This window comes from Balaenoptera acutorostrata, chromosome 10 (assembly GCF_949987535.1).
Source record: "Balaenoptera acutorostrata chromosome 10, mBalAcu1.1, whole genome shotgun sequence".
Lineage (NCBI taxonomy): Eukaryota > Metazoa > Chordata > Mammalia > Artiodactyla > Balaenopteridae > Balaenoptera > Balaenoptera acutorostrata.
Genome location: NC_080073.1, coordinates 30936888 through 30958560, shown reverse-complemented (window position 1 = coordinate 30958560; position 21673 = coordinate 30936888). Strand labels below are relative to the sequence as shown.

The 21673-nt window shown below is 35.8% G+C and overlaps 1 protein-coding gene across 19 annotated transcripts in view; it reads right to left on the bottom strand.

Moving 5' to 3' along the window:
* The window catches only part of CFAP20DC (CFAP20 domain containing), a 271882-nt gene that overhangs the window by 244788 nt on the left and 5421 nt on the right, over positions 1-21673 (bottom strand). For all 19 annotated transcript variants that reach the window (XM_007192357.2, XM_007192356.2, XM_007192358.3 and 16 more), the window contains 2 exons: positions 21552-21645; positions 13712-13784 (listed from right to left, as the gene is read on the bottom strand). In XM_007192357.2, coding sequence (XP_007192419.2) covers positions 13712-13784; positions 21552-21645 — 167 coding nt within the window. The remainder of the gene's footprint in view (positions 1-13711; positions 13785-21551; positions 21646-21673) is intronic.

The window sequence follows — 21673 nt, the reverse complement described above, 5'->3', positions numbered from 1 at the left end:
TAAGTAGTCTGCACTTTTCAGAAATGTCATTGATGTGAAAGACACAGAAAGACAGAGGAACCATTCTAAAATGATGGAGACTAAAGACACATGAAAACTAAATGTAATGTGTAATGCTGGACCAAAAACATAATTGTTATAAAGGACAGCAGGTCTGTACCACAGATAATAGTATTGCATCAATGTTCAATGTCCTGATTTTGAAAATTGTACTGTGGTTATGTAAATAAATTTATTTGTTCTTAGTAGACATTGAAGTATTTAGCAAAAGGGTATGAGATCTGCATTTTACTCTCAAATAATCTGGAGGAAATTTGTGTATGTACACACATACATTCCTAAATATATGTATATACACAGAGAAAAAAGTAAAAGCAAATGTGGCAAAATGTTAATAACTGGTGAATTTGGGTAAAAGGTATATGGCAGTTCTTTGTACAGTTTTTTTTCTTTGGCAACTTTGCTTTACATTTGAAATTATTTCAAAATAAAAAGTTTTAAATATTTAAACATTAATTTTAGATTGCATGTCCCTACAACTTTTCTCAAAGCATGAGGTAGTACTGTTTTGCACTATGTACCACTTAAGTGTCATAGGGCAAAAAAGGTGACAAGAAATCATAAAGTTTTCTTTTAACTTGTTTAGTGGAAGCATAATTGCTTATTCTGGTAGAGGACAATATGTCTTGGCCAAACTCTGTTTCTTCCTTTTCTTCTAGACAAAGAACCAGATACACAGTTCAGCCTCCAATACTGTTATGGGTGGTATGAGTTCTGGCAAGAGCAATGTGACTTCATATATCCTCCCATGTGGTTCTCTAGGTTCTCTCTTCTGTTGTCTGCTGACCAGATATGGAGGATCTGCTAGAAGACTCCGAGGCCCAAGGGGCCTAGGTCCCTGAATTGGGGGGTAGAGTCCCTACCACTGACCTGCACTGGATTGAGATATGAACAAGAAATGAATGTGCTGGGCTTCCCTGGTGGCACAGTGGTTGAGAATCTGCCTGCCAATGCAGGCGACATGGGTTCGAGCCCTGGTCTGGGAAGATCCCACATGCCACGGAGCAACTAGGCCCGTGAGCCACAACTACTGAGCCTGCGCGTCTGGAGCCCGTGCTCCACAACAAGAGAGGCCACGACAGTGATAGGCCTGTGCACCGCGATGAAGAGTGGCCCCCGCTTGCCGCAACTAGAGAAAGCCCTCGCACAGAAACGAAGACCCGACACAGCCAAATAAATAAATAAATAAATAAATAAATAAAAAGGTGCTAATAATTAAAAAAAAAAAAAGAAATGAATGTGTTAAGCCACTGAGATTTGGGGATTATCACTTATAGCAGTGAGCTTACCTAACAAAGTTACCTAACTTATAAAATAGATTAACAGAAGAGTGACGCTCCAGGAAAATACACTAAGTAAGGATGTGATGTATTTGCTTTCAGAATACACTTTAGCATAGGAGTTCTCAAAGTGTGCTTAAGGGACCCTTGAGAGTCTCCAAGACTCTTTCAGAGGCTCTGTGAGGCCAAAACTATTTTAAGAACAATACCAAGATGTTATCTGTCCCTTTCAGTCTCACTCTCTCTCAAGTATACAGTGGAGTTTTCCAGAGGTGACATGATGTATTATATCAGGAGAGTGAATGCAAAAGCAGATATGAGAATACTCCTGTTTTCTATTTAGCCAGACATTAAAGAGGTTTGCAAAAATGTAAAACAATGCCACTGCTGACTAAGTATTTTTGCTTTGCAAAATATAGATATTTTATGCTATAGCTATTTAGTTACGCTAACATGTAATGGGGTTATTATTTCTAAATAGTACATATGTTTTAAGTTACTCAGTTTTAATTTCTAATATGGTAAATACTAACAGATATAACCCATATAAGCAAAAATTCTTTGAGGTTTTCAATAATTTTTAAGAATGTAAAGGGGTCCTGAGACAAAAAAAAGTTTGAGAACCACTGTTTTACAACAAAGTGTGAGTATCTCTAGGAGTCACAACATTTTACACAAAATAAACCCATATTGTTGAAATATAAGAATAGGATAGTGAGGGTCCCCAGTTGACCCTTATTAACTCAAGAGCTCAGTGTCCAGGACATGGTAGGTGCTCAATAATATCATTGTTAAATTAATAAATTGTACAATGGTGATGATATTCACATTTAAGAGTATCATGATAAGTGAATGAGATAATGTATTACATGTGTGTGTTTGATTATATATTATCATTGCTCATAATTATTCACTATCTCCCTTTTACATAGGAGGTATATACATCCCTGCCCCACTGACTCCAGGTGTGGTCATATGACTTGCATTGGCCAATGGATGTAAGTAGAAGTGACTTGTGCCACACATATCTGAGGAGAAGCTTTAAATTAGATTGAGTGGTTCTGTTCAGGCTCTTGCACTTCTGCCTTTGCCTCACGAACAGCATGTTCCAGACAGGAGTTGTTTGTTCAATCCAGGTTCTGGAATGAGAAGACACATAGTCGACCTCTAGCAAAATCAGAGCTGCAGCTCATCTGGTAGCTCTCAGGCAATGTGAGACAGAAATGTATGGAATTGTTGTAAGCTACCTTAGCAAACCTGGCAAATACAGTATGAAATGAGTCTAACATAGTGTAGATGTTCAATAAACCAAACCATTCTAATCAGTGTTACTGTTTAGCTAGAGAAGCACTAAAGAAATGTGGCTTAGTCCTTGAGTGAGACTGCACTAAAGCAGAGTCTACCCTGATTAACTAAGATAGTTTATACAGTATTATTTAGGTAACCTTAGGATTCCAGGTAAATGAAATAAATATATGACCTAGGACAATCATTGCATCAAAGTAGATTTGACTCTAATAAAAAATTCTAGCTACCATTCACTTCTAAATACCACTAGAAAGGCTTAGTAATATGTGTAGAGGTCGTTGGCAGGCGACTGAGAAAAAAAGAGGTTCTAAAGTGACTACCAAGTGTCTATACTCAAAGATAGTTCAGTAGGTCTATCAGTCTATCTGCCTGCCCTGCCCACACCCATTTCTTAGGGAATTGGCTCCAGCTTACAGCCTCCAAGACAAAAACAACGATGGAGCAGTTAGCTGAAACCCAATGATTGGCCAAGGACCAATCCTGATGGTTCTTTCAAATCTTTGAACTGGTAGATACACAGATTGAACCTGATCTGTCAGTGATGTGTATTGGAGTTGTAGGGTCACAGAGGGATGTACAGGAAGCTATGTTTGCCCACGTGCACAATGACAAGCAATTAGAAAAGCTGGTTTATAGGATGAAACAGAAGAATGAAGCAAACTTACAAACAGAATGAGAGATGACAGAGTAGTTTCCAGAGAGAGAGAGAGAGAGAGAGATAGAGAGAGAGAGGGAGAGAGAAGCCACTGACAACTATCACCTCTCAAAAGTCCTGTATCAACTTTTGCTGTTGGGTTCCATATGATCTCTCCATGTTTTTCCAATACTTATCTTTTTCCTTGACATAACTTAAATAGATTTCTGTCCCTAACAATGAAATAATCTTTCAAAGAAGTAGTTGTTTTGTTTTGATTTGTTATGACCTTGCTAATCCTGACCCAAACAAAGAATTGAACTTATTTCTGGTGATTAATTTTAGAGCACAGGGGTGGGGGAGGAGTAGAAATCTGGATTACAGTAACAGAATTAACTCTCTGCAACTTAAAGTCCAAAGTACTGGCAGAAATAACTTCACTATTTAAAACTATCAGAAACCATGATTATAAAATCATACTATATCGTCACCTTTTTCCAACCCAAGCACTAAAAGGCAGCAATGATACCAAGAAAAGATGCTAGAGTCAGAAGTTCTGAATTTTAGTGTTGGCTTTGCCTCTAAAAACCTTGTATCCTGAGGAACGTCCCTTTTCTGGGTCTCAGGGTTTTTTCTATTAAAAATAGGGAGTTGGAATGGCTATTATTAGAGAAATGCAAATCAAAACTACAGTGAGGTACCACACTGGTCAGAATGTTCATCATCAAAAAGTCTACAAACAATAAATGCTGGAGAGGGTGTAGAGAAAAGAGAACCCTCCTGCACTGTTGGTGGGAATGTAAATTGGTGCAGCCACTATGGAAAACACTATGGAGGTTCCTCAAAAAAACTAAAAATAGAATTGCTGTATGACCCGGCAATCCCACTCCTGGGCACGTATCCAGACAAAACTATAACTCGTAAAGATACATGCACCCCTGTGTTCACTGCAGCACTATTTACAATAGCCAAGACATGGAAACAACATAAAAGTCCCACGGCAGATGAATGGATAAAGAAGATGTGGTATATATATACAATGGAACACTACTCAGCCATAAAAAAGAATGAAATAATGCCATTTGCAGCAACATGGATGGACCTAGAGATTATCATACTAAGTGAAGTAAGTCAGAAAGAGAAAGACAAATACTTATGATATCATTTATATGTGTAATCTAAAATATGACATAAATGAACTTATCTGTGAAAAAGAAATAGACTCACAGACATAGAGAACAGACTTGTGGTTGCCAAGGGGGTCGGGTGAGGGTGGGGGAGAGATGGATTGGGAGCTTGGGATTAGCAAATGCAAACTATTATATATGTATAACTGAATCACTCTGCTGTACACCAGAAACTAACACAACGTTGTAAATCAACTATACTTCAATAAAATAAATTTTGAAAAAATATGGAGTTGGATAAGAGTTGTAGATTCCCTATAATAACAGAAACTTGAGCTACTAAAATATTTTAAATATTTATGCTAACACATCCATTGCTAAAATACAGTGAATTTGTACATTTACTACAAATCACTGTTTATGGTATATCAATAATCACATCTGGCTTTAAATAATGCTAAGAGATATTTTATTTCCCACCTTATAAATCAATGGTATTTAACCTCAGAAAAAAGAGCATGGTAATACCTATGTGTATCAAACAGAAGAGCTGTTCCTATTTACTGCTAACAAAGGCAACCAACCTCCAACTATACTGAGAATTTCATACCACTGTTGTTGCTTCAAACAGCTTATTGTAATAGCTTTTTAAGTATGAAATAGATATAAAATGCAAGATCACTAATCTGTTCCAATAAAAAAGGGCGGACTATTGGTTTTAAGAAAAGTTCTTTGGGAGTTCTATTATGGGCTTATAAACAGTTTTCATCTAAGAGCCAAGTGTGGCGTTCCTTAGCTTTAGTCCAATCTTGAAAACATTTATTTGCATATAACTCCTACTCACATAAACATTTTGAGAAAATTCAAAAGAATTTACTTCTCCTTCCCTAAGTGCTCTTGCCTTTTCTCATTCTTGAAATAGTTACCATCCTGCCAGTAGAGGTGTTTCTAAGAGAAATGCACTTTATACTTGGCAGGGCAAATAAAAGGCTCCAAAGGAAAAGCTGCTTTCCTACCTCTTTTCAGGGATGAGTACCATGAAAATTCACATGAAATGGAGACATGCCCAACTTGTCTCAAAATATTTCACAAGAGCAATTTAAAAATTAAATATCCCTGCACTTTTATCTATATTTAGAGATATAAAAATTAAAATTAATATTTACTGTACAATTACCATTTGGCACTATCCAATTTAATCCTCATAATTACTCAATAAATAGGTATGAATATCATCCTCACTGTACAAATGAGGCTGTAACACACATAGAGTCCAGCAACTTGCCCAGGTCATCAAACTAATACATGGCAGGGCCACTGACTCTCAGGCTTATAATCTGAGCCATCACAGGGCCTTGACTTTTTATCCCTGATAATGGATATGGCAATCATTTAACTGCACAGTGCTTTAACAAATGTATGGCCTTTTGTTATGATTTTACAGAGGACGAACACTTCCAAATATTTGTATATGTGCAATTTTTCTTTTGCTAGTATCTTATTTAGCTCTCAGATCTAGGTTATCTAAAGAGTACTGTAAAAATAATTTAGAAAAGTAAAGTGAACCAAACTAAGAACGAGGAAGAAAAGATTTCTCAAAGAACATTTATTTAATAGATAAAGACTATGGCATCTGATTTATACACCTATCACATGTGTTATCTAAAACTTCCATATAAAACCTATTTTAAGGCATGCAAATTTAATATATTATGAAAGTCAGTATGCAAAGTATCTTAAAGTGCTCCTTTACTAATGCATGTAACAAAATATACTGATTATGCAAGCACATTTAATTGGATATCATTAAAATAATGAGATTTAAATACTGATGATTTTAAAAAGAAAAAAATAGAAGTTGGAATTAGACAAGAGATGCATTCAAAATGTTAATGAAACTTGCAATGTCATTACCACTTTAGTATATAATACTATTAGTTTAAAAAAGAGCAACCACTGGCCATTTTCGACCAGTTCTAAACACAGTTTAGAGATGTATTTACTCAGTGACATAAAAGATTTCATTGGATAAGACTTTGTGCTTGGATAAAACCTTCTTTACAAATAACCTAAGAGCTATAGAGCAACCACTATTTTCTTCAAAGGTAGGCATCAAAATGACCAAAAAGATAAGAAAGTGAATTTTCCAAAGGAAGAGTTGTGCTTGGTAAATGGACACAATCTCAAAAGCTCTCACCAATGTCATTCTGACCTAAAGTTATTAAATTTAGGTATTCTCTCAACTCTGGTGGCTTTAAAGTGGCTGAAGAAGAGAAATGACATGTGAAAAGAACAGGTCTGCAGCTGTGAGGCCATATTCACTTTCCTTGGTTTAAAGTTTCAAAAGAGTCTAGTGCCTCCGATGTCACTGAAGAAGGGACAGTAAGGAGCAAAATTCAACAGGGTAGAAGGACCTGAAACTTCTATTAAATTTCTCTTTTGACCTATTTGTCTAGCTCACTAGTAACAATACAGAAAAAGTGATATAAGAGTAACTTTCATTAAATTACCCTGAGACTAAGGCTTTGTTTTGTAGGAAGGGTATGTTTCAATTTTCCATTTTATAGAAATGGAAAAGGAAGCTTTAAGATCCATATGAACCTAAACCTCCTAAAATTAGAGAAAAAACAATATCACCGATTAGCTCTGGCAATTAAAAGAAAAATGTTCACATTACCATTTACTGAAGAGGAAACTGAGACAGTGTCCAGCCCAAAGGCATAAAACCAGGGGATAAAGCAAAAGGACAAGACAAAAACTCTGGAATGAGCATCATAAATACTAGATTGGATTCTAGGTTAAAATCATTAAACTCTACTCAGATATAATTTTCAAATTCAGAATACTGCAATGAAGAGATCACAAAGGATCAATTAAAATTTCTAAGGACAAGGGACCCTTTTAAGGATCTCTCTCTTTTTTTAGGAATTTACTTTATTAGATTCCAAATGGAAGTAGTACTCCAAATAGCTAAGGGCTCAACACGTGAAACCTTCTGGCAATAATATTCCCTAGGATCTGCAGGCTAAGAATCTCAACCTCTCCAAAACAGCACACGATGCCCACCACCAACTTTCATAGTGTTTTCATCCCATATACTGAAAAAGCACTGGTTGAGCTGAGTGAAAATGAGAAAAATAATGTCAATTCACTAGAGGCATTAACAGTACAAACTGTCTCTCAGAATTCACCGAGATAATTGTCAAAATCAGGATAGAGAAAGGAATTAATGCTCAACAATATTCAGTAAAATGAATGCAATTCCTGTCAAAAATGTAATATTCCAAAATCATTTAGTGTGATTGGCAGCATCAAATATAGTGAAACGGATTTCTATTTCAAGATGCAGTTGGTTCTCTTCCAAGAGCTCAGGTTCCTGGTGCTCCTCCTGTATACAAGACGTCTGCCCCCAGGCTCTGAAACACCTAACAACCCACACAGGGGAGCTCTGGCTTCCCACTGCTACGATGAAGCAGTACAGAAGAGATCACAAAATGAAACAATTCTTAAAAATCTGTTGTTTATTACATCATTTAACTTCAGGTCAAACAGTGAGACACAGGTACACTAAAATATTTTGAAAATGAAAACTGCAACTAATACTAAGAAATAAGCAAGTCAAAATGAGGAGTTTATTTGTAAAAAGCAAGAGAGGATATTTTCTTTTGTGGGGTTACACTGAAAGAGAGAAGTATGAGAGAATTCTGTTACTTTAATGCTAAACATACTGTGTGTTAGCACGGTAAACACTCCATTTGCTCTATATGCAAAACGCAATGTGTTTGGATAATTTCTGGTCAGGTTATGAAGCTCTGAAGCTGCCTTACCCACAGATGCAGGATTTTGAATAATATAATATGTATATGTTAAAGAAAAAAAAGGCCGAGGCATGGACCAAAGTAAAGAAACAACAAAGATGAAATGAAGTTGTTTCTTAGCTCTCATTTCTTTTGGAAAAAAAAAAAGTGTAATACAAGTATTGTCACATTTACAATGCAAAATATTAAACAAAAAATATTTGAGTAAAATTCTTCCTTTAATTTTCAAGCATTTATTTCTTAAATGGGTAATTACAGAAACAGGAACAGCTCAGAATGAAAGACCTTTCCTCCGTGGAACTCTGATGATAGCACTGTGTTATGGGAAGCCCCTAAAGATGTAGAAGGCTGAGCACATTCATCTTGTTCTAAAATTCAAATTAAATATCCCTACCATATATGTATGTATGTATAATTAGATAGAAAATTTACAAATATGGCGTCATGGTATGGTGGTGCAGAGCACAGGTTCTAGATTTAGACTACAAGTTTGATTTCTGGCTCTAAGATTATTAGTAAGTCTGTAACCTCTGGTGAATTCCTTAACCTTTCTGGACTTTAGTTTCCTCAATGGTAAAATAGAGGCTATATTTATGACTACTATACAGGCTTGTTTTGGGAATTGAGTGAAAATAAAATGCTTAGAACAATGTCCAGTATATAATAAGTGCTTAATAAATGTTAGCCATTATTACTTTATGTTAATTTTCTCATTTAATTCTTATGACAAATCCGTGAGTTAGGTATTATTACTCTCATCCCATAGGTGAGGCAAGTTAAGTAACTTGCCCAAAGTCCCACAGAGGTAAAGCAGAATTTGACTCTGAATCTGTCTCGTTTGAGGCCTATGCTCTTACTTCTACCTAATACGTCACATGTTCCCTATGTCTTGCTCTTATGCCATCATAACGTTTACAAAGATGTATTTAAATTGCCTTTTAACTGATCTTTCACCCTCAAAGCAAACTATATGTGGACAGAGATTGGGTCCTGTTTACTCATTCCACTCCTGCCCACTCATATATATTTCAGAGCTTTTGTGCCAGGCATTCTGTTAGGTGCTAGAATATCATGGAACTCAAAGACTGCTCAAAATGACAGATAATCAAATAAAATATACCATTACAAACTGGCATAGTTGTAATGAAGGAAAACAGTAGAGTGCTAGAAAAGAGCATAAGATTTATTTCTCATTTATTTGGGGGAAGTCAAAGAAGGGCTTTCTGGAGAGGGGAGACTTAAGCTGAGATGAGAAGACTGAGTAAGAGTTAACAAGGTAAAGAAATGGGGATATAAACCACTTGTGCATAGGACCCTAAGCGGAGACCTCACCTGGTGTGTGAGGAAGGGAAAGCCAATATGGCTGGAAAGGAGCAAGTGTGGCTGACAGCTGCTGAGCTCAGGAGAGTGGTATGGGATGAGTAGGGAGAGGTGAGAGACCAGAGCACATGGGAGCATTAAGGATTTGGGAGTTTGTCCTTGGTATAGTGAAAATTCCAGATGGTTTTTAGAATGATCACTCTAGCTGCAGTGTGGAGATAGGATTGAAAAAGGATAAGAGAAGAAGCTGGGAAATCTACTCGGATGCTCTAACAGTAAATCGGGGAAATGTGATGGTGGTTTGGGACTAGGAGGGTAGTGAGGGTGGGAAGAAGTAAACGGATTCAACATAGATTGACTCCCCTATGCCTATCACACTGTATGACAGTAACAGGAATTCAATAATTTGTTGACTGACTAATCATGAGTGATTCCTCAAGCAGAGCTGTGGCTGGTTCTAAGGCATCCACTAACTCACAGATGTATGACCTTCTCCTGAGCAGTATAATCATCTGGTGAACATAAGATACACAGGAAGATGTTGAAGAAATGAGTATTAAATTCATAAAACAGCTGGCAAGACTCCACTTATGAAAAACTCTTGATGTGTAAGTGTATCTTTGTGAAACAAAATGCCTCTCCCATTCTGACAATGAAAAATTTTAGAAGCCAGATATCTTTCTGCTCTATGACTTTCCAAGCTTGTTAGAGAAATATATTATTTAAAATGGCCTGGAGCTATGCTGCTAGAAACACAGTAAAACACTAAGGGTGCTGAAAGAAAGCCCTTTCATTTAAGGAAAATTAGAAAATAGTGTACCCCAAATATAATGTTTTATTGAAAGTACACAAATTTATTACTGAGACCCTAAACAATATTCCATTCTATATGAGTATACAAATTAAATGTTATTTTCATTCTCAGAATTGTATCAGACAACAGGTAGCTCAACTGAGTAAAATTTGTATGTGCTCATTTTTGCTAAACAATTAGTTCATAGCAAGGCCATTTAAAACAAATATATCCCAAGCCATCTATATGTAAACAGAAAAGACCAATATTTCTCAACTAAAGTGAATAACATTAAGATACTATACATAGAAAATCCTAAAAATGCTGCCAGAAAACTACTAGAGTTCATCAATGAATTTGGTAAAGTTGTGGGATTCACAATTAATACACAGAAATCTCTTGCATTCCTATACACTAACAACGAAAGATCAGAAAGAGAAATTAAGGAAACAATCCCATTTACCACTGCATCAAAAAGAATAAAATACAGTAAGTCCCCTACATATGCACCTTCAAGCTGCGAACTTTCAAAGATGCGAATGTGTATCTGGTTCCAGCGAGGAACCAGAACCTGTGCCACCAACGTCAGGTGTAAGTGAAACTGCAGCTTGTCCTCCATCTCCTATTGCTGATGATCCTTCAGCTCTACCATCTCCCACCTCTTCTCCCTCCTCCAGTCAGTAATTCTTGCCTGTTCACCTGATGCCAGCCCCTCTAATGCCAGCTGTTGTACTGTACTACTGTACTTTTCAAGGTACTGTACTGGAAGATTAACAATGTTTTCTTTATTGTTTGTGTTTGTTTGTTTTTTATGTGTTATTTGTGTGAAAAGTATTATAAACCTATTACAGTACAGTACTATATAGCTGATTGTGTTAGTTGGGCACCTAGGCTAACTTCGTTGGACTTACGAACAAATTGGACTTACGAAAGCGCTCTTGGAACGGAACTTGTTCGTATGTAGGGGACTTACTGTACCTAGGAATAAACCTACCTAAGGAGACAAAAGACCTGTACTGTGAAAACTATAAAACACTGATGAAAGAAATCGAAGATGACACAAACAGATGGAAAGATACACCATGTTCAATGCAATCCCTATCAAATTATCAATGGCATTTTTCACAGAACAAAGAACAAAAATTTTAAAATTTGTATGGAAACACAAAAGACCCCAAATAGCTAAAGCAATCCTGAGGGAAAAAAATGGAGCGGAGGAATCAGGCTCCCTGACTTCAGACTATACTACAAAGCTACAATCATAAAAACAGTATGGTATTGGCACAAAAACAGACATATAGATCAATGGAATAGGATAGAAAGCCCAGAAATAAATCAGTAAATATACTGTAAATATATTTACTGATTTTACTGATTACTGATTTATATTTAAATATAAATATACTGTAAATAAAAAAACAGTAAATATACTGTTTTAACTAAGTTAATAATAATTAAAGCTTTAATTATTTTGTACTGGCACAAAAACAGACATATAGATCAATGGAACAGGATAGAAAGCCCAGAAATAAATCCACTCCCTTATGGTCAATTAATCTATGACCAAGGAGGCAAGAATACACATTGGAGAAAAGACAGCCTCTTCAATAAGTGGTGCTGGGAAAACTGGACAGCTACATGTAAAAGAATGAAATTAGAACACTCCCTAACACCATACACAAAAATAAAATCAAAATGGATTAAAGACCTAAATATAAGGCCAGATACTATAAAACTCTTAGAGGAAAACATAGGAAGAACACTCTTTGACATAAATCGCATCAATATCTTTTTGGATCCACCTCCTAGAGTAATGAAACTAAAAACAAAAATAAACAAATGGGACCTAATTAAACTTAAAAGCTTCTGAATAGCAAAGGAAACCATAAACAAAACAAAAAGACAACCCACAAAATGGGAGAAAATATTTGCAAACAAAGTGATCAACAAGAAATTAATCTCCAAAATATATAAACAGCTCATGCAGCTCGATATCAAAAAACAAACAACCCAATCAAAAAATGGGCAGAAGATCTACATAGACATTTCTCCAAAGACGACATACATGGCCAAAAAAGCACATGAAAAGATACTCAACATCACTAATTATCAGAGAAATGCAAATCAAAACTATAACGACGTATCACCTCACACCTGTCAGAATGCCCATCATCAAAAATCTACAAACAATAAATGCTGGAGAGAGTGTGGAAAAAAGGGAACCCTCTTGCACTGTTGGTGGGAATGTAAATTGATACAGCCACTATGGAGAACAGTATGGAGGTTCCTTAACAAACTAAAAAAAATAAAACTACCATATGATCCAGCAATCCCACTCCTGGGCATATATCCACAGAAAACCATGAATCAAAAGGATACATATACCCCAATGTGCACTGCAGCACTATTTACAATAGGCAAGACATGGAAACAACCTAAATGTCCATTGACAGATGAATGGATAACGAAGATGTGGTACATATACACAATGGAATATAGCCCTAAAAAAGAATGAAATAATGCCATTTGTAGCAACATGGATGGACTTAGAGATTATCACACTAAGTGAAGTAAGTCAGACAGAGAAAGACAAATATCATATGATATCACTCATATGTGGAGCCTAATTTAAAAAATGATACAAATAAACTTATTTGCAAAACAGAAACAGACTCACTGGTTTCAAAAACAAATTTATGGTTACCAAAGGGGAAACGTGGGAGGGAGGGATAAATTAGGAGCTTGGGATTAACATACACACACACTACTATATCTAAAATACATAACCAACAAGGACCTACTGTATAGCACAGGGAACTCTAATCAATATTCTGTAATAACGTACATGGGTAAAGATTCTGAAAAAGAATGAATATATGTATATGTATAACTGAATCACTTTGCTGTACACCTGAAACTAACACAACACTGTAAATCAACTATACTCCAATAAAATTTAAAAAATAAAAAATAAATAACATTAAAATGAGGTATTTCAATTAATTTAAAACCAAACACAGTTTCCAATAGCAGACAGTACAAAACATAACATCACCCCTCATTTGAACTATAAAATCTCAAACTTTTGGATTATTTTTTTCTTCAAATTATAGGCTCTTTATTGTCAAATTCAGAATCCTTTGATATTTTCTTAAAACAGATGAAATTTGCTTTCTGCCCTTAGGGAAATGCCAGACTACAGTATATCTGAGAAATACCATTAAATTAGTTTAATTACTTCATGTCGACTTGATAAGTCACTGCTCTTTAATGCAAAAACTGCCACTTATAATTAATGACTCTTCGTACTGCTTCAATTGATCAAATGTCTAATACACATAAAACATTGAAAGAAATTTTGTATATCTTACAGCAATTCGGTGGAGAAGTCTTGTCCCAGGGGTATGTAAATCTGAAGTACAAGAAACCTCTGGATCAGTCCGACTAAAATGAGAGGGGGAAAATATACATTTATATGTCCAAACCATTTATATGTACATATAAACAAAACAATCACATGCCATCAACAAGCTGAAGCTTCTATCATTTCAGCTTTTATCAGTTCTAATACATAGAACTGCAACAGCACTACCCCTGAGTTACAACCTCATTATAAAAGCAAAAAAAATGATGAACTCAAATCAAACTCTAACAACAAATGCTGTCTTTTAAAGTCCCATCTGTGGGCTTGGTGAAATTTTTATGAAAATTTACAAAATAATAATTTTTTATTTACTATTTTTATTAGGTTGCAAGAAAGTGCACACATTCAATAGACACATATAAAATTGAACTATGGACTCTCATTAAGGCGGTCATAAAAGCATGTGGCAATTACTTTTATTCACTGACAATTTTAACTGTACTTAACTACTTAATGAAAAACAACTGATCAAAAAAACAGTTCTAATTATGACAACTACAGCTGAAGGTTTGATAAGCCATATCTAGTTCATACAGTTTTAAATGTGTCTAAAATGAGATGGATGGAGGAACATATTTTCAGTTATAATACCTTTTGTTAATGTAACATATTTTTGATTAATTTAATGCTCACAAATTAAGAACTGATAGTTTTTATTCCCCATGACCAGCTTCACCTGGATTAAAAAAATATTTGGAGAAAGACCTATGGTACTTTTGGTAACTGAAGTCTACAACTGCTTCAAAAATCAACTGATTTCATATACCTCTTCAGACCCATACACTTAATTCCCTTCCTCTTAGCTTTTGAACTTTTGCTTGATCTCTCAATTATAATGCTCTTAATGAACGTTTTAGTATCACTTCCTCCTAAAACATGACTTCTAGGAACTTTTTTCCCAATGTGAGACACTGGGTAGGAAATGGCAATGTCGATATATCTGTGAACCTCTCCTACAAATCTAACAGTACAGGCCAATATGTGGAGAAAGGCCTCAAGGAAGGCAACTGGTCTAACATGCACGTTATTTTCTGTTTATTCCAACTTAGTAGACTTAACAAGTTTAAGTCTTTTAAAGTAACAATACATGTTTGGGTAGTCTATATATAAAGATCTTCTGGTTTAGAATTCCTATGGTAAAATGTTTTACAACATTCCTGAACAACTTAAATAGTTCCTGTATTTTACCCCAAATCTAGTTTCTAAACAAAACCATCTTTGAACGAATGTGCTTAACATTTTAAAAATCAAACACACAAAGATAACTTTTACTTAAAATACTAAGCTTATAAACGGCTGCAAAGAGCCATCAGCAGAGTAAGCAACATAATGGAAACATGGGTAACAGCCTCTGAACTTAGAAAATTCTCTAGGAATCAGATTCTACCATATTTATGGGAAAAGCCAACAAGACAACCAGAGTTCTGGATTACAAAACCAAAATGAGATACCAAAATGAGGCCAACTTAAATAAACCACCATTAATCAATCTCTCTCTTGCATCTTCCATTGATTGGACTTACAGTATTTTTCCGTTGCACAAAGGCCCCCATAAATAGAGCTGAGAGAGCACTGGGATAAATGAAATCAACCTTTACAAAAGGTCCCTAATTTATGTCACAAATCGTACTGAATCAGCACTGTTCTCTTCAAACACAAAGAGCTACACATATAGGGCATTTTTGTATGAACACTTTTAGATATGAAACATGCTTGCCCTCAAAAAGAGAGCTTTGTAACTCAACTCTCTCACGTACAGAAGCCCTAGTTTCCAAAAGGCTTCACTTCTAAGATTAAAAGAAGTACAATACCATATGGTGATGATCTGACAAAGAAAAAAGTACATTAATAACATTTGACATACACTGATCCTGTGTGTCAGAAATGCTAAATAAACTCTACAGTAACATTTTCTTCCCAGTGGCCTAGTAAATCTAAACTTACTCCTCATGTCTACATTATATTTAAAATCTGAATTTAAAATCTATATTTAAAATGCTGAATGTGGAACTATTGTTAGTCAAAAAAGCCCATCAAGTACATAAAATTCATAAAAATTCACTCTTTTTACTGAAATATCCAGGTTTCTGCAGTTTTATAATCTGTTCTCTGTCTGAGACAAAAACTACCTCTATGTTTTAAGGGGTCAGATCCTTTCTTCTTTTGAATATTTTAAGACACATTTATCTGGTAAAACACCATTAGATTTTTAAACAGTGGTTTTTACAGTTATTTCATTACAGCAAATGACAGTTGTATATATACCTCAATATACATTTTGCAAGTGTTACACTGTCCAAAGAGCTGGGACTAGACCACAGTACAGTAATCCTTTATAAGTGACCTGATAAATCATGACTGAAGATATATCCTGGTTCTATTGCAGCCCTAGCACAAACAGCACACTAAAGTGCACCTTTCCCACTGCAACACAGAAAACAATTATCCCTTCATTATGGGTTATTCCATATACCTTGGGCAAATCAGAAAACCTGTTTGGGCCTTTTTATTCTTCATATGTAAAACTGAGTTGATAATTTAGGTTTACCCCTCACAGAATCATTTGTGTAGATTAAATTAGATCTATCATTTAATAAAGATTCACTGAACATATACTATATGCAAGACTCAGTGTTGAAGCTTTTGTACTGAAAAAGACAGGCATGGTCTCTTCCCTCTTAGAACTTATATACTAGTTCCATGAAGGAGAAGGTCAGGGTGCTATGAAAGCATATAATCCTGGGTCCTTGAAAGGAAGAGGACGATGAGTGAAGGTTTTCTTGAAGAAGGAACATTGGAATTCAGCTGGGAAGAACAGCAGGGATTGACTGGGCAAGGAAGACAGGGGTAGAGGAGAGGAATAAATACTGCAGGGAGAGGGAATACTTCATCATGTGATGGAAGAGGCTATAGTAGATTGCATGAACTTAAAGGCCTAAAGGACTGGTAGGAGAGACAGAAGGGGAAAAGTAGCAGAGGATAAGTCTGGCAAATAGCCAGGAACTCAATTGCGCGGGGCCTTGAAAGCCATGTGAAGGATACAGGTCATCCTAAAATCAATGGAAAGCCACTCATCCATTCACTCATTTACTCAACAAAGATTTACTGAATGTCTACTACGTGTCAGGCACTGTTCTAGGTGAACAAAATGGACTAAATTTCTGTGCTGGTAGGCCTTAGTTTCTGGTGATGATGAAACAACAATAAAAGAACACAAACAGCATGTTAAATGGCGATAATTACTATAGGAAAAGGGAGAGCGGGGTAAAGGGGATTAAGAATGGGGAAAGGATACAAAGCACAGGTTGTAATTTAAGTATAGGTCAGGATGGGTCCTTACTGAGAAGGTGACGTTTTATTTGGTAAAGGCCTGAAGAAGGGGAGAGAGTGAGCCATGTAGCTATTTGGGAAAAAAAGCCCTAGGTAGAGGGTACAGCTTGTGCACAAGGGCTAAGGTGCTAAGGTACCAGGCTATGGTTGAAAAGAGCAAGGAGACCTGTATGGTTTGAGCAGAGTGAAAAAGGAAAGAGTAATACAAGGTAAAGTTAAAGTTAAGTAAAGAGAGTTAAGAGGGCAGCAGATACCACAGGGTCCTAAAGATTTTTGGGTTTTACCCTGAGAGAGATGGAGTATTTTCAGCAGAATCACTGTGGCTGCTAAGTTGACAACAGACTGTAGGGAGGCAAGTCAGAAACAGGGAGACTAATTAGAAGACTACTGCAATAATCCAAGCATGAGATAATAGTGGCTTGGACCAGTGTGGTAGCAGGGAGGTGGCAAGAAGTAGTCAGACTCTAAATCTAACTTAAAGATAGAGCCAATAAGATTTTCTAGATGAAAAAAAGGAAAAATCAAGCTGATTTAAGAGTTTTTGGTCTGAGCAACTGAAAGACAAATTGCTAACAACTGAGATGGGGCAGTATGCAGGAGGAGGAAGAAAAATTTCTAGGGTAAAGCTGCCCAAGTATAAATGTCAACTAAGCAACTGAATATACAAATCTGGAGTTTGGGACAAAAGTCAGAGATGGAAATGTAAGCAGGTATACAGCAGAGATGATATTTAAAGCCATGAGACTAGAGCCCAAAACCAAAGGAGTAAATGTAGTTCAAGGTCAAGAAGGTCAAGGACTGAGTCCAGAGGCATTGCAGCATTAAGTTGTGTTGGGGAGAAGAGGAAGAACCATGAAAGGAGACTAAGAAGAAAGACCAGCGAAGCAGGAGAAAAAAAACTACGAGTATGGGCATCCTGGAAGATGAGTGAAGAAAGCACTAAATCAAGGAGGAGTGTGTCACCTTTGTCAATGCAGCTGCTAAGTTAAGCAAGATGAGGACTGGAAACTGGCCACTGGATTCAGGAATAGAGAGAGTACTAGTGACCGTGACAAGAGCAGTATCAGTAGAATAGTGAAGTCAAAGCCACTGAAGGGTTTTAGAAACAGGAAGTCATAATGAGTTTATTTAAAAAAGAAATACCAAAAGTTGGGGCAGGGGGAGGCTGAGAGGAACCTCATAAAGATGACCTCATCCACCAGAGCAGCTGAAACTTAGATCAACACAGGGCTTCAGGGATGCTGATCCCGAGAGACACACCATTTGATTCAGATGCCACAGGCAGAGAAAACAATGGTTTCAAACATGAGCCTCACACAGAAAGTCCCTGGACAGACCATCCAAATGATAAGATGTTTACATGTAACAGAGCTTCTCATATGGGCAACTCTATATAACATGTTCCAGCATTAATAGCAACATGGATTTATTTATTTAAATTGCTAATGATTTACAAGTCTCATTATCAAGGCCAAATGGTTACCAGTAGAAATTATAACCTAAATTGTTACAGTTTCTTAGTACGGCAAGTTTAACAAAATTACTAAACGCCAACTATATATGACACACTAAGTTAGGGGTACAAAGTAGATGATGCAAGAGTCCTGCCCTGGAGAAGTACACAACCTGATAATCAATATCACACCTTCCTTTATTTGATCAGATGCTGAGTTTAAAAAAAAACTTTGACATATTTAGAGATGCTCAAATATAATTCAGAAATATTACTATTTAAAATGAAAAGTTAAAAATATTGAATTTCACTATGAGACTTTCTTCACAGGTACTTAATATAGTAGGAAACACATACGAGGTACCTAATGTCAAGTTGGCATAAATAAAGTGGATGTTTACTCTTAAAATAGGAATACATAATGGTAATTGAACTTAATTTAGAAATGTTAACAGAAAGCCAATTCTCTATTCAAGGCATGCCATTAAATTTAAATTTAACCATAACAATGTCACATAGAAGGTCATTTTATACAAGTGAAAATAACTATAAATTCCCATTATCAAAAATTCTGGGGCTTCCCTGGTGGCGCAGTGGTTGAGAATCTGCCTGCCAGTGCAGGGGACACGGGCTCGAGCCCTAGTCTGGGAAGATCCCACATGCCGTGGAGCAACTGGGCCCGTGAGCCACAATTACTGAACCTGCGCATCTGGAGCCTGTACTCCGCAACAAGAGAGGCCGCGATAGTGAGAGGCCCCCGCTTGCCACAACTAGAGAAAGCCCTCGCACAGAAACGAAGACCCAATACAGCCATAAATAAATAAAAATAAAAATAAATTACAACAAAACAAAACAAAACAAAACACAGAGGCCAAAAAAAAAGAAAAAAAGATTCCATATAATCTTAAAAACATTGGTGCAGGACTATATAAACTGTTTCATTTGTTACAGGGCTGCACATGCTACTGAAAAGCCAGATTATTATTATTTTTTTTTAATGGCTTATGAGAGGTTTTTTTTTTAAATTAATTAATTAATTTTTTTATTTTTTATTTTTGGCTGTGTTGGGTCTTTGTTTCTGTGCGAGGGCTTTCTCTAGTTGTGGCGAGCGGGGGCCACTCTTCATCGCGGTGCGCGGGCCTCTCACTGTCGCGGCCTCTCTTGTTGCGGAGCACAGGCTCCAGACGCGCAGGCTCAGTAGTTGTGGCTCACGGGCCCAGTTGCTCCGCGGCATGTGGGATCTTCTCAGACCAGGGCTCGAACCCGTGTCCCCTGCACTGGCAGGCAGATTCTCAACCACTGCGCCACCAGGGAAGCCCCAGATTAATTTTTAATTACAGGGCATCGTACAAGAAATACATTAAAAGATTCTTCCCTTTCTTCCAATTAAAATTATCATCTTTCCATTTTTAAAAAGCAATTATAACACATTAAATTTGTTTTATTTCTAAAAAATAACTTAGATAAAAGTGGGAAAGGGGAGCTTGTCTTTAATCACTGAGCCTTTGGTAGAGGAGAAATCTTTCTCAGAGCCAACTGAGAAACGTTACTAGAAGTGATTTGATTTTGTCAGTAACATCATCATATGCATAGATGCTGAAGGCATCACATGGAAGGAGAGGCCAACAGTAAGAAAAAACAAAAGAACACTGGTTTAGCATAAAGTCATGTTCCTGTAAATCAAATGTGTCTATTTTACAAAGTCAATATTCTTAAAAGAGATGGACCATGTTTCCTGTTAAAGAATAACCTCCAGTTTCAGACATGTTTCCATGGCTCATCTTAGTTCACTTTATATATCAGTAAAAATTTATGCAGAAATGAAAAATATCTTTGCTATTAAAAAATGCAAACTACGAGGAAATCATGATTTTAAAATGGTAGTAAATTTTAAAAAATTATTTTAACAATGATTATCCCTTCTTTTTGAGGTTCTGTTTCTTATTTTATTTAGAAAGATACCACTTTAAAATAAATCATCTTCCATCTATAATTTCTATGGTTTGGTTTATGTCTTAGAAATCTAAAATATGCATGTAGTAGCTTGAAATAGCAGATAAAACACACAGCCTATAAATGTTTAGAAAACTGAATTAAAATGAGAAAATCAGATACCAAGAATAGGTCTTTTCATAGTCCCTGGTACACAATAGGTATTCAATAAATGTTCTTAATGAATGAAGAAGTAAAGAATGAATGTAAAAAAACAGCTGGTTACCTACATTTGCTAAATCACAATAGTTAAATATAGGATAAAGTTAATGAAAATATGATTAAGCATTTTGATAAATTATATTTCTTAAATCACATCAGTGTACACAAAGCCTAATTTGGTGGCAGAGTCTTGAATTTTAACCCCAGTGTAGCCAATAACTGGGCTTCTGATCATAAATTTAAGTGATCCCTCAGGGTTCCTTCTGCTTTAAACCTCTGATCCTCATTTCCAAAGTAGATAAGAATTGAAGTCTATTTTTGGGGTTTTTGTTAAATCACATATTCATATCTTCACTCATTAGATACTAATATTTCTAAAGGTATATAAGTTGATATCTTACTAAATAATGCCTTATATAGTATTTTACATAAATTTTTTTCTCACAAATTGATTTACAATAATTTAGGAACTCATGGTCTCTTGATGAGGAACCAACCTCAGTGTGTTCATCTGTAAAAGAGTTATTGTGAGGATTAAAAGAATTAAAAAATATGAAATGCTTAGAAAGTCATTGGCACGCAGCAAGTGCTTAATAAATATCATTACTAGTCTAATTAATTGAATAATCTTCTAAATCTTCTTTAACATACAAGTAAATTTCTAATAAACAATGAAGCAGAATCTCTTTTCAAAACCCTGGCATAAAGTTACTCTCTGAATTTAAAAAAATCTTATTACTTCACATTGACAGATGCCAGTAAAAGTCAAACTAATAGGCCTGTTTATGAGACTTAAAAGCATAACTTTAAGCATCAAATGTTAAGCTTCAACATTAAAAGTCTTACTTACGGATTTGCTTATTCTCCTTTGGTAACTGAATTTTATTTGTTTGGCTGCTTCCTTCCAGGACAAACACAAAACTTTTAACTTCTTTATCAAATTCCTACAGAACAAAAATGAAAACAGTGGTA